The sequence below is a fragment of the Gekko japonicus genome, unplaced genomic scaffold, assembly GCF_001447785.1.
Source record: "Gekko japonicus isolate JY-2015 unplaced genomic scaffold, Gekko_japonicus_V1.1 scaffold926, whole genome shotgun sequence".
NCBI lineage: Eukaryota > Metazoa > Chordata > Lepidosauria > Squamata > Gekkonidae > Gekko > Gekko japonicus.
Genome location: NW_015163629.1, coordinates 437,249 through 450,713, shown reverse-complemented (window position 1 = coordinate 450,713; position 13,465 = coordinate 437,249). Strand labels below are relative to the sequence as shown.

The window sequence follows — 13,465 nt, the reverse complement described above, 5'->3', positions numbered from 1 at the left end:
AGAGCATAGTCATGCTTTCTTGGGCTTGTTGTCCGTCACCTCTATCAGGTCTGTTGAAGGGTTTGTTGAATCTGGGATTGAAGGAACTCCTCTTCCCAGTAGGCTTAGATGAGCCCCAGGTGTTTTTTCGCTGGTCCTGGCGAAAACGCGGGAGCGAAAGGAATGAGAATTCCATCTGTCCACAATGCGTAGGTTCCGGGGCGATGCTTTTTTCTTGTCTCGCATTTCCACAAGTATCTTGTCCAAAGCCTCTCTGAAGAGGCGATTTCCCTGGAAAGGATACGAGGTGACCGTCATTTTAGACTGAAAGTCCGCTTGCCATGCTCTCAGCCAGAGAAGCCTTCTGGTCACTATCGTGAAAGCCAGCGCCCTAGATGCAAACGTTAGAATGTCCAGGGTGGCATCAGCAGTGAAGGACGCTCCTTTAAGAATGCATGTAGCACCTTCCAACAGGCCTGTGTTGTTTTCCGGTAACATCTGAATGAGCTTTCTTATCCAGACGATGGAAGCCCTGGAAGCGATTGACGCCGTAGCCGCCGCCTTGACAATCATGGCAATGGACTCATGTAATCTCTTCTGTGTGGCATCAGCCTTTTTATCGATAGGATCATGTATGGAACCGTGTTCAACCTCCGAGACTAGACCTGTTGACTGGTCAATGGACTCATGTAATCTCTTCTGTGTGGCATCAGCCTTTTTATCGATAGGATCACATATGGAACCGTGTTCAACCTCCGAGACTAGACCTGTTGACTGGATAGCCGCCACGGGACCGTCCACTGGTGGAGCCTGAAACAGTTCATTGGCATAACTGGGCAAGGCATACATCTTTTTTACAAAACCTGGGAACTGCTTTTTAGCAGTTGGCTTATCCCATGCCACCCTTAGCTGACATTCAAAATAGTCCGGAAAGGTATAGACATTTTCCACATACTCCTCGGGAGGGAAGAACTCCTGGTCACCTCTAGATCTGGATTTTAGCTTAGATCGTGAAGAGGCCAAGTCCTCGGAGGGAGGAGTTTCCTGTATCTTTAAAGCCTTCATGGCTTTGGACAAGAAATAGTGGTAGTCCTCCGCTTTAAAAAAGCGGCTAGGCTGTTGAGGCATCTTAAGTTCCTCCACCTCCTCATCTGAGAGGAATTCCCCTTCCTCTCTGTCCTCCTGCATGGACCCAACAGACTCCTCATCTTCCCATTGCTCCTCTCTAGAACCCCTACTGGGTCTTGGGGGTGCTTTTTGGGCAGCCTTAGTGGGCCAAGCTGAAGGAGGCTGGGATGGTTGTCCTGGGAAGGGCCCTTGTCCAGGGGATACCCGCCCTCTCACGGAAGGTGGAGATGCCCTCCTGCATGGCCTGGCGAAAGGCTAGCATCAGATCTGCTGGGTTGATTAAGGCCCCTTGGAAGGTGTTACCCTCCCTGCGATCTAACTCTGGGCCCAGGGAAAGCGAATCGTCCATTCCAGCGTCGCGCTGCAGAGGCCTGGAGATGGCGTCCGAATTCGGCTCAGCTTCTTCAAGATGGCCGCCAATGTTCGCCCGCCCAGAATTAGCGGGCCCTGCTTCTTCTTGCGGCCAGCGGCGCTTGAGTGCACGCTGCGCCACCGATGCCACCTCTGCGGTGAGCGTTGTTACCTCGTCCCCCGATGAAAAGTCTTCTGAGTGCTCGGTAGCCATCGCAAAGGCCTAACGAGCACACGGGAGGGACTTGCCTCTCGACGTCTTCTGGCTCCAAGCAAGAGCAAGAAGGGGAAAAGTAGAGTAAAAAGTAGGGGGAGAGAGGCAGAGAGAGAGAGAAAGAGAGAGAGAGAGACTCTGAGGAATAAAAGAGAGCAATATAGAGCAAAATAGAAAGAACTGAAAGAGAAAGTAGATGGACAGAATTGCAGAGCTCTGTCCCTAGCTGCTACTCCCTAAGAGGCAGGAATAGAACTGAGGGGCAGAGCTATTCCCAAGGCGCCAACAGGAAGGAGAAAAAAGTATTTCCTGTCTCCCTAAAGGAACGATGGGAATAACCCATGGAGATGTCCTCCACCTTAGTGGGAGAATGCCAGGTTTACAGCTGTCCTCAGAGCAAACAGTGGTGACTGTGAGCTGCTCAGGCAGTGGGGGTCTTCCTCCCTCCTCCCCACAGTGACTGGTAAATGTGGGAATGTGCCTCTCTCCCTCTCCCCTGTGACAGGTGCTGGTTAACCAAGTTGTCGTAATAAAAAAGTGCCAGATAACATAGCTTTTACTTATCTTATTTAGCAGTTTTCAAAGCAGACACAGAAGCACTTTTCTACCACTTTAACAGAAATTAGGTTTCAAAATGTAACACCCACTGGCATTCTTTTTGTGGTACAATGAAAAATACCTACTTATCCAAGCACATTCAAACAAACTACTTACATTAATGTTGGATATTGGACAGTCCTTTTTGGCAATTTTAAAGGCAAAGAAAGATACTTGAAAGATATCTGGCCTCCGTTCTTGATCTGGTTCAAGCATGTACCCTGTAGATTAAAGGTAAAGGTAAAGGTTCCCTTGCTCGAAAGCCAGTCGAATCCGACTCTAGGGTTGCGGTGCTCATCTCCGTTTCCAAGCCGAAGAGCCAGCGCTGTCCGAAGACGTTTCCGTGGTCATGTGGCCGGCATGACTAAACACCGAGGCGCACGGAACGCTGTTACCTTCCCACCGAAGTGGTCCCTATTTATCTACTTGCAATGTCTTGCTTTCGAACTGCTAGGTTGGCAGGAGCTGGAACTAGAGACAGGAGCTCACCCTGTCTTGCGGCACCCGGGTCTTGAACCGCTGAACTACTGACCTTCCGCAGCCTGCAGTTCAGCGTCTTAACCACTTGAGCCACCGCAGCTCCACCCTGTAGATTAGGACAGATTAAAGTTTAATTAGTGAGGAAACTGGATCTCTGCCTCTAGAGCTACGCTTTACAAGCTCAACAACATGATTTACAAACTGAGCAGTTAGCTACTGAAGACCAGCTTGCACTGACAGGTCATGCATCCAAGGATGGGAACAGGCATAGGTGTGACGGGGTTCATCCTTTTCTAATCACAGGTATGCACAGGTTATAGTAGTAACCAAGAGTACTTTGAACCAGCTTCATTTGACAAGCAGACCAGACCCAGTTATTCACATTTTCATGACTCCAAAGCTAGATTGCTCCAGTGTCCTGTGGAGCTACAAATGCTCAGCTTTATACCGTATCAGAAATCAGCAGACTGCCATTTTATGGAGGCAGGTAACTGAAAGCATATTATAACAGTGCTCCAGCATCTAGACCAGGCACAGTTTAAGATAGTGGTTTTTAACCTGTGGAACCCTAAAACTGATTGTGTCCCAAATAGTTTGTAGCGCCATCCTCAGCAGAGTTACACCCATCTATGATCATTAACTTCTGCTTAGGATGACCCAGTCTATGTTGCATCTGTCTCTCCAACATGGCTCTTGGCTAGCCCATGTCACAGTGGCACACAGCTGCATTTTCCAATTGCTACATTACAGGTAAGACAGCCTCTTCCTCCAGGGATTTCCAAAGTTCAAGTCTTTCAGCACTTCTGAAAAATGTATAAAGCTTCCTGTGTTTTCACTAAGGTTTCAAATACGTCAGCATGCGTTTTGATATGACTGGTATTATGTTGTACATTTCTTTTGGCAGAAACAAGAAGGGGAAAAAACTGAACCTAAAAATAAACTCCAGAACCAAACAAAGGTTAGTGAAAAGGAGGGCCAATATTAAAACCTTTCCATAAAAAGAAGTACATGTATTTATTGATAATAACAAATTTAAAACATAAATAGGGGCCCAATTACAACCAATGTATATAAAACATAACAATATCAAGGGCTTAAAAAGTTGACCTTACGCGTTTCGGCCAAATAGGCCTTCCTCAGAGATCATACATATGTGGCAAGATGGTTAATATTATATTCACATAGTGATTGCACTTTAAAGGCCTTATATGCATATTTATCCTGTGCCTGGTGATTTTACTTCTGGACAATTTATTTTTTACAGCAATTTACTTTATGGTCCTTATTGAATCTATACTTTGTATAGATTTCTGATTGTGTTTATGTGAATATAATTATTAACCATCTTGCCACATATGTATGACCTCTGAGGAAGGCCTATTTGGCTGAAACGTGTAAGGTCAACTTTTTAAGCCCTTGATATTGTTATGTTTTATATACATTGGTTGTAATTGGGGCCCTATATATGTTTTAAATTTGTTATTATCAATAAATACATGTACTTCTTTTTATGGAAAGGTTTTAATATTGGCCCTCCTTTTCACTAACTTTTGTTTGGTTCTGGAGTACATTTCTTTTGGACCATTACCACCCTGATCTTTAATGATGAGCAAGCTAGAAATTCAAACAAAATTCCCATACCACAAAAGATAAGACGGTAGAGATGTGGGAGACTTAAAAGAACACCTCTTTGATTCACAGAAGCTCTGATTGTTGCCAGCAAAACCCCTCTAATACATTCTTCTGAAATTATGACTTTATCTGTATTTAACATCATGTTTGCCCATATAAAATGGGAGAAATATGGCTGCAAACATAACAGACAATGTAGGACTTGACTAGTAAAATGAAATCCTGAATATGGACCCAATCTTTATCAAATAAAAACATTATTAAAAACTGTTCCACTTTTTGGAGTAAGAGCTAACAAGCATGTGGAACAAGACAACTTCTAAAAACAAGTTGTGAATATACTTTGATTCATAGCTTCTCTAAAGAAAAATAAGTTCTAAGTTGTCTTTTGCATTTCAGCACCAATGCAGCACACACAATGTTAAACGAAAGCAACTATTTCTGTTATGCAACATGCTACTTTCCCCATCTGACCATTTAAATGTATGATTTAAGCCAAACAAAACTAAGGCGTGGATCCCACAAAGGATTTCCATGGGGAGAAGGAGAGGGCAATTTTCACAACTCCCTTCTCCAGCCACAGACCTACGACTCCCCCTTCATTCTGCTCATGGGGGTTCCCTTTTCTCCTTTAGCAACATGAGGGGGGGAGAAGAAAAGAGAAAGCTGCATTTCAGACACAAACCCCCTCTGTCCATGGAAGTTCTATGGACACAATCAAAAATTCTCCTTCCACCAATGTTGATTTCTAAATGTTGAATTCATTCCAATAATGCTCTGGGGTCTTGTCAAAACTGAAGACATTACAAAGCAATGGCATGTAGAAATACCCTAAGTTCCACGCAACAAAACTTTCAGTCACCAAGGTAATTGCCTTCAGCATTCTACATCAGAAATGTTTCACTGAAAATTTTAATTTGAAAATTGTTCCAGGTACTTACTTATTAAACAATGTATACTGTGAGAGTAACGGGAATTGTCTGGAATGGTAACGCTTCCATCACAAATGGCAACCTGACTCTCACCAAAGGGAAGTACGAAAAAGCAAAGCTTATAGAGCAAGCAACCAAGGGCCTATAAAGCAAAACACAGGAAAAGTTGGCAGGAGAACCACCAACAAGACTACAAAAATTCTTTTGACCTCAGCTTCCTAAGTGCAAAGGATGTCTGAAACTTAGTTAAATTATCCTTGAAATATTATCACAGGGACCCAACTGATTAAGGAAAACTGCTTCAAAGCCTAAATCAAAGTAGCAGCAAAACTGCTGTAGCTCCCCCCCCCCCAATCCAATCACCACATTTATGCAAATAGTATTATTACACTGCTGTTACTATACCTCAAACATCAGTAATCTGTTGTGCCTACATTCCATGGGGGGAGCAATGTTAATAATTAATAATTTGGACAAGATAATCCAAAAAAGTGGAGTCTTACACTCTGTTGTTTAAGTTGCTAAGATTACCTATATTTTTCAGAAATGGGTTAAAGAAATATTGCCTATAAGCATTCATGTACACCAGCAATTTGGTCTGAAGGAAATGAAGTCTTTATGAAGTTTGTGTTTCTTTAATATGGACACATAATGAGCACTTATTAATAAAGGTAATTTGAGTTTAAAAAGTCATTTATTCAGGCACTTTTACACATGATTTGTCCAAACAACTAAATTCTTCAGAAGCAGACAGGACACCTACAAGAAAATCTGCACATGTTGACTTTAGTCCCCTTCCTCCAACCCCAGCCCTCAAACACATTAATTCCTTTTCACTTGTCAAATTATAGTTTTCCTTACCCAGATATCTGCCTTGGTAGTAATTGGCTTCCCTCCATAAAGGTTGATCATTTCAGGAGCTCTGTATGATAATGTAGTATACCTATGAACAAATTACATTGAAAGATAAATTTACCAAATTGTTCTACACTAGTACTAAGTCAAAGTAGTAAGTCTAATTTGCATATCATGCAATGAGAAGTTCTATTAAGGCATGAGGCATGTTATACTTGGTGATATTATTCTGAAGTGGAGACCCTTAAAATGTTTTTTAAAATGAACTCATAAGCAGGCAATAATTTTTTTTAGGTTTCTACTTGCCTTGTTTTCAGTCCTTTACACTTTTGCTACCACATTTTCAAATAGATCTCTGCAATCTTGAGGGCTAGAAGCTTTTGAACACAAATGAAGCTGCCTTATACTGAATCAGATTATTGGTCCGTGAAGGTCAGTGCTCAGACTGGCAATGGCTCTCCAGGATCTCAGGCAGAGCTCTTTCACATCATCTGCTGCTGAATCTCCTGTACCTGGAGATGCCAGGGTTTGAACCTGGGACCTTCTGCATGCCAAGCAGATGCTCTATGACTGAGCCACAGCACCTTCCTTTAGAGGTTTCTTGTAGTCCAAATGGTACTTAAGCATGAAGTAATCTATTATTTTCTATTAAGTTATTAGGTATCTTTACAAGCTTTAATTTTCTTTACCTTTTTTGTGATCAACAGACTGGTTGGATGGCATACGGATAAGGCATTGCATTTAACTTTGTTCTTGGACTGGGCCCATGTAACAAGTGAATATAAAGAGAGCTACCAAACCAAATACATACATGGGGTATCAGACAATCAGAAAACCAATGAAGTTTCCTACTTGCAAAAAGAGATCCTCATATACTAACAAACACTTGAGAAAACACTGCAATACCCTGCTTCAACTTAATACATTTTCCACAAAATAATGTTAACTTACTTCTTAATTTCTTCTTCAACTACATTAACGCCATCTTTCTGAGGATTAAGGAATTTATTAGTAGCGCTGCCAAAGTCACAAAGGACGTAATTTCCACTGTCATTTAACAAAAGGTTCTCGACCTTAGGAAGAAAGAACACAATTTAAAAATACAATTTGTCCTGATTTTCAGGACGAGTCTCTTCCCACTTTCTTAACCCTCAACTTTACCAATGGCATTTACCTAACTTATGCATGCTTCAGCAGCAATACTGATCAATGAAAGCACAATAATCATTCTATGCCGCTGTTACATGCAAATAAACTTTCTGCCACATGCTTAGTCACTACAGTGTGGTATACTGACATGTTGTCCACTGTGCGATGTCATGATCAGATTTATAGATGCAAACCTGTCAATCCTCCTGCCCCCTCTTCAAACCCTCTCCCATGAAAAAGCACAATTATTCTATGTCTTTTCATCTGAATCAGGAGAGGCAGTAGATGTTCTTAGCTAGACTTTAGGGGTGGTAATGGCCATCAGTGAATTGAAGCCATGTTGATAATACTGTCACAGACTAAGGAGCCAGCCATTTCTGGATAGGTTTGCACTGACCCTGAAAGAGCCACCAAGATGTGTTTCATATCACAGTCACAAGCTAATTAACTGTTTAAAAGGAGGACATTGGTATCTCTACCTCATTCAAACTTAGCATCATGATGCATAACACCACAGTACTTAAGTGGCTTTTATTTCAGTCCAGTCATCACTAGCCAAGAACACCAAAAATTTCACTCAGAACTCCAAGTTCTCACCTTTAGATCTCGATGAACAATGGGAGTTTTGCATTGATGCAACCTGGCAACTGCTTCACAGGTATCACAAAATATCCTTAGCACTTCTGCCTCAGTAAAGCCTGTCTGCAATCTCTGGTTCATCTGATTCACCACCTGCCCCGCTATGAAAAGAAGATCACAATTACAATAATGTAAACATTTTTTCACAGAATACAAAGCGACTTTACCAAAATCAACACACTAGTCAAATGCTAAAACGTTAACAATTCTGAGCAATTAGAAACACTACTTAGGCAAAAAGGTAGTTTTTGTTCTTGTCGTCTAAGAATACAGGAATCAGTAAATGTCATGTGCATGCTTAACTCACTGCGATGAAAACTTATAAATGCATGTTTACAGCTGGATTGTATCCTCAAAGTTTAGTACTTAGGCTGAAATTTTAAGCCGTTTTCAAATTGAGTGCACTTTTGTTTCCAAGTACTGCTTAGACAACATAAAAACTCTCTAATTATAAACACCCACCCAGGAAAGAGGTTCATTTGGCAAGCATTATTTAGCCATGAGGAATGCTATTAAAAAACTCTGAATACATCAAGATATGCATTAAGCTTAAAAGGGAGTCTTCAAAAAACTGAAGCTTGCCACCTTACAGATGAACTGCACTATTTTTACATTCTAACTGCAACAAGCCTGCAGTGGCAATGACATGCTACACATGTTGAAATTCATGCAACTTAAAGGACAAGGGTGCCCTAATAATTAAAGGCTATCAACACTAAGAAAGGCTTTAAGCCATGGTTTATTGTGATGGGACAAGCCTGAGTATTATTTAGGATAATGTATTTCCTCCCTTCTTCACATGCTGCTATAAAAGTCAGTCCTTCTACAGAAAACTATATTTTATCTCAATCACAAACCAGTTTGTTCACTGCCCTCCAAATCAGGATTCCAAGCCAAGCTTCAATAGTGTCTCACTTAGAAGCCAGATTACTAATACAAAGGTCAAGCACAAGATGTCAAAAAATATTTCTGCAAGTGGAAGAACCCTTCCACAAATGAAAGGGCACCTTTGAATCCAACCAAGCATGTTTTTGGCAACAGTACTAGATCTTTTACATTCAGTGTGACAGAAGTTTACTTACCACGACAGTACTCCATTAAGATGAGCACCTCCCACACGTTATCACTAACAGAGTTAACAGCACATTCCAAATACCCCACAATGTTCTTGTGCCCAGACAGCTCTTTCTGAAAAAGGAAACACATACGTAAGGGGGAAAATTCCCCAAGGTCTCCGAATAGTGCTGCAAAAAAATCAGGGGATAAGGATTATTCTGAACTACCAGTGACAGACATTAGTCTAGCATGGCACTCCTAAAGCAATAGAAGTAATCATTTCTCATGATCTTGATTACATAGATTTTTAGTCTTCAAAAACTGACATGAAACTCTGAGATGAGTTATGCCATCATTTTCATAACATCCCATTTAAATGACTGCCAATAAAACTGCATTGTGGGAGCAATGCCTGTGAGAACACTGATGATCGACAATACAACGCGAGGCTTATTCCCCACCATCAGGGAGCCCTTTCACAGCACCCAGCTCTCAAGACAAGTATTTGAACAGCAACAGAACCCATTCGGATGGAATCATGAATCACTGAGCTGGCTTAGAGCCCCAAAGTACTTGCTTTTCTTTTCCAGAGATACTCCCTTTCAAACATTTAAAAGGTTATGAAAGTGTAAACACTCATAACTGCCTCCCAAGCCCATCTGAGTCTTTTAAAAGTAACCTCAGGGGATGCAAACTCAGCATGACTTTGATCACAAACTAAGGAATGGTTATCTAACAGGGCTCACATCTAAAAATAATGTTACTTACCATTATTGTTATTTCTCTTTTGCAAATATTGAGGTCAGTCACATTATTTACATACATTCTTTTCAATGCACACCGGACTCCACCATGTGTGCGCACAAGCAGGACAGTGGAAAATCCACCTACAAAACAGAAAAGATAGAACAAGCTCATTTAATAAATTAAAGTAGCTTTTTCTACTCTATTTTAAAGCATATTACATTCATTAATATTGTTCTAATTGTCGTTAAGCTTTTAGCAATATGAATTACAACCCCTCAAGACGTCACACGGGGAAGAAAGGGACAAAGGATTATCCTACTTTCCTTCACCCCCTCTCACAATGGACTTATTACTGAAAAGGGAACTGAGCTCAGAAACGTCTCACTGTGCAAAATCTTGTTGTTACAAAGAACACAAATAATGGCCAACTAGAAGATAATCTAAGTTTGTAAACCTATGATAACTGACCCCCCACACACACACAAAAGAAGAGTTCAGCAAAATTGCATGAATACTGTAGAATAAAATGTTGAACAGTTGACAGCTCAGAAAAGCACAAGTTGGCTGGAACAAGGACAAGAGCCTGAGGTCTCTTCCCCCTACCCTGCCTGCCTTCTCTCATCACTATTTCTCCTCCTACTTCAGACACAACTGATGGCAGCATAACCCACAATCACCAAAGCGAGCCCAGAAACCTGTGTCCTGTTCCTGTGGCCCCAAGTAAGCCAGGCTGGCAAATCCAGGACTAGCCCAGGATGTGATGTGTTGTACTTTTCCTACTTAAAAGCAGGGCAAAAAATACTTAAAATACAGCTTCAGGATAGCCAGAGAACAAATAAACTAACCCAAAACCACACTTATTTCCACACAGTGATGGTCATCCTTTCACAATAGACAGCTGATAAAGAAAAACTTCACAGAAAACTCACTTTGGAACCTTGTAGTCACGGGCATACATTCTCATTATATGGAAACTACCTCTAAACTTAGAACGTTGACGAGGGACATGAACCCTACCCCTGAACCAAAGCAATGGTCTTCTTTGGGTCATTCCTCCTGGAGTGACCCAGTAACTCCATTATTCAACAAGTTTTTATCTGAAACCAGAGAATCAGCCTTTACATAATAACTACTGGTAACACCGAAGTTTGCATCTGCTGGACTCACAGGATGAATTTCAGCAGTTTGTAATGAGCACCTGCAATGCAAAGTTAAGTGCAACACCCTCGGGAATCATCTTTGGATTGGATGGTGCATCATTTTCACCTTACCTTCTGTACAATGACAATGACCCAAGCAGTGGGTCAAGGGGGAAAAAAGATTATCCTCAAAACTTTCTTCCCTCCAGCAACCTGTCCTGTTTCAGTGACTGCAGCACCTGGTACATTCCTAAAGACAACATGAACCAGATTTCCCAGCATGCACTGGATGCCTCAGTTGCTGAGGATACTGGAAGAGTCACCCAAAGGAAGGGAGATCTTCCCTTGCTCTCTTAAACATCATGCAGTGGCACATCGGGAGACGGAGAGAAATTGTTGTGTAGTTGCCTCAGTGATGTGCTATTCAGCTTACGCATGCACAAAATGAGTAGCAAATGAGTAACAGACAAAAGATTATGAGCAGACAGACTCACAAAGCAATTCTTATAGGCTCTCAACAACAATGGTCATAAGTGGAAAGTAATTTCTTATTTGAGTGCAGGCAGGCTCATGCAATGACACACACAGTGCCAGCTAGGATATGAATGCATGAAGCTGCCTTATATTAAGTCAGACCACTGCTCCATCAAGGTCAGTGTAAACTCTAACTGGCACTCACACTCTCAGATGGAGGTCTTTCATAGCACCTGACCCTTTAGCTGGGTTCTGAACCGAGGCCTTCTGCATGCAAAGCAAATGCTGTACTACTGAACCACAGTCCCTACCTCCAACCTAGGACAAAGGTTATCTGTTCTCAATTATGCCACAACTCTAAGGTATGAAATACTGCCACTAACTGCAAAGCTATATAGCCCCTGACTTTCCTTAGTGTAGTACTGCTTTCAGCCTACTTACCATTCACAAGCATAGACAACAGCCACAAACCGCCGCCACCGGTGCCATGTAAGGCACCTGTGACTAAGGCCAATTATTTTTAACTAGGAAAAAGGCCCGTTGTGGAAATAAATACAACAAGCTCTAAAAAGAGGCTCTGGGCAGGTGCCCCAGCCTTGGACACTCAGTATCAATTTGCTGTGGCGACCTCAGCAGGATATAATGACACTGAGTCCACCATTTTGTCCAAAGAAACTGATCTCTGCTACCTAAAGAACAGTTGTAATTTTGAGTTATCTCCAGCCCTCACCTGGAGATTGGCAACGATGGTTCCCCAGAAGGGAATGGTTGGTTTGGAGGATGGAGTCTATGGCTTTGTACCTGTCCGAGGTCCCACGCCTCCTGAAACCTCACCCTCTCCAGGCTCCATCCCTCACATCTCCAGGAATTTCCCACCTGGAGTTGGCAATCCTATCTCCTGCCCAGGCAATCACCAACCTACCTTTATTTCCCCCTCACTCTTCAGCTTTCCACACCCCAAAAAAACCTGCAGCCTCTCCCATGCTCTGAAGCCCTGACTGCTACATCACATTGGCTGTCATATGGGGGCCACCTCAGCAGCATATAAGGATAGAGCCCAACATTTTCTCCAGGGGAACTGATCTCTGCCATCTGGAAAGCAGTTGTAATTCTGAGTGATCTCCAGCCCTCACCTGGAGATTGGACACATTTTACCTCAGAACAGCAAACTGTTTAGAATGTTAGAGGCAAAAGCTAATCAAGCTGCATATGCAAACGACCTCTGTGTTCCAAGGTAAAGGCCAATGAGGCTGCATATACAAATAACCTCTGTGTTCTGACTGGCTATGGGGGGGAGAGGAATAGCAAACTGTTTAGAATGTTGGAGGCGAGACTCAAGCAATGCAGCCAGTGGATAGGGACAGATTCTGAGTGACACACCAGGGCGCCAACCAATTCCGGAGTGTGTGGAATGTTCTAGAGAAGTGCCACCACCATTCAGCTTTTATATATAAGGGAGATGGGGGCTGTATCTTGCTCTCCACCCCCCCCCCCAAAGATTTACAAATCCTGGGGCATTCAAAATTGGGAAGGGGCAAATGCAGGGCATTAAGGATTTTAGGCAGCTCCTTCCTCCCCATTGCAATAGTTTCTGACCGTCAGAGAAGGAGAGTTTTGGTATTATTCATACAGGACAAAACTGTACACACATACTTGATAAGTCCTAATTATACTCTATTGTTTTCACCATTATAAAGGTTAATTTAATACCAAGTATGCTGCTAGCTATTGTGAAGCCACACAAATTTTTACTACAAAGTTTCACAATTTCCGTTCTTTGTTTGGCAAAATTATATATGTACTAACAGCTTAACTATGTTACATTTTTCCCTGGTACATTCCCAGGCAGAGCCAGAGATGTGGTATGGGAGTCCTGTGCTTCGAGCCATGCAAGAATGCAATTCAATCAAAACCATGGAGCATGGGGAGAAGGGGCTTAAATCTTCCCCCTGCTTATTTTCCCAACCTGAGACAAATCTAGGGAACTATTATTTGCTCTGTTGAAGAAACTGACATGTAGCCATAACAGTAACAGTCTTCCAAAGGCACAAATAAGAGCTTCCTAGGGCCATTTCAGGCTGGGGAAAAGGTGA

The 13,465-nt window shown here is 42.2% G+C and overlaps 1 protein-coding gene across 1 annotated transcript in view; it reads right to left on the bottom strand.

Annotated features, from left to right (window-relative positions):
- The window catches only part of BMP2K (BMP2 inducible kinase), a 47,479-nt gene extending 37,584 nt beyond the window's left edge, over window positions 1-9,895 (bottom strand). Inside the window, exons 1-7 of the mRNA XM_015407527.1 lie at window positions 9,781-9,895; window positions 9,039-9,144; window positions 7,915-8,057; window positions 7,120-7,241; window positions 6,175-6,256; window positions 5,323-5,455; window positions 2,387-2,490 (exon numbers count right to left, since the gene is read on the bottom strand). Coding sequence (XP_015263013.1) covers window positions 2,387-2,490; window positions 5,323-5,455; window positions 6,175-6,256; window positions 7,120-7,241; window positions 7,915-8,057; window positions 9,039-9,144; window positions 9,781-9,837 — 747 coding nt within the window. The 5' untranslated portion in view covers window positions 9,838-9,895. The remainder of the gene's footprint in view (window positions 1-2,386; window positions 2,491-5,322; window positions 5,456-6,174; window positions 6,257-7,119; window positions 7,242-7,914; window positions 8,058-9,038; window positions 9,145-9,780) is intronic.
- Window positions 9,896-13,465: the final 3,570 nt, after the last annotated feature.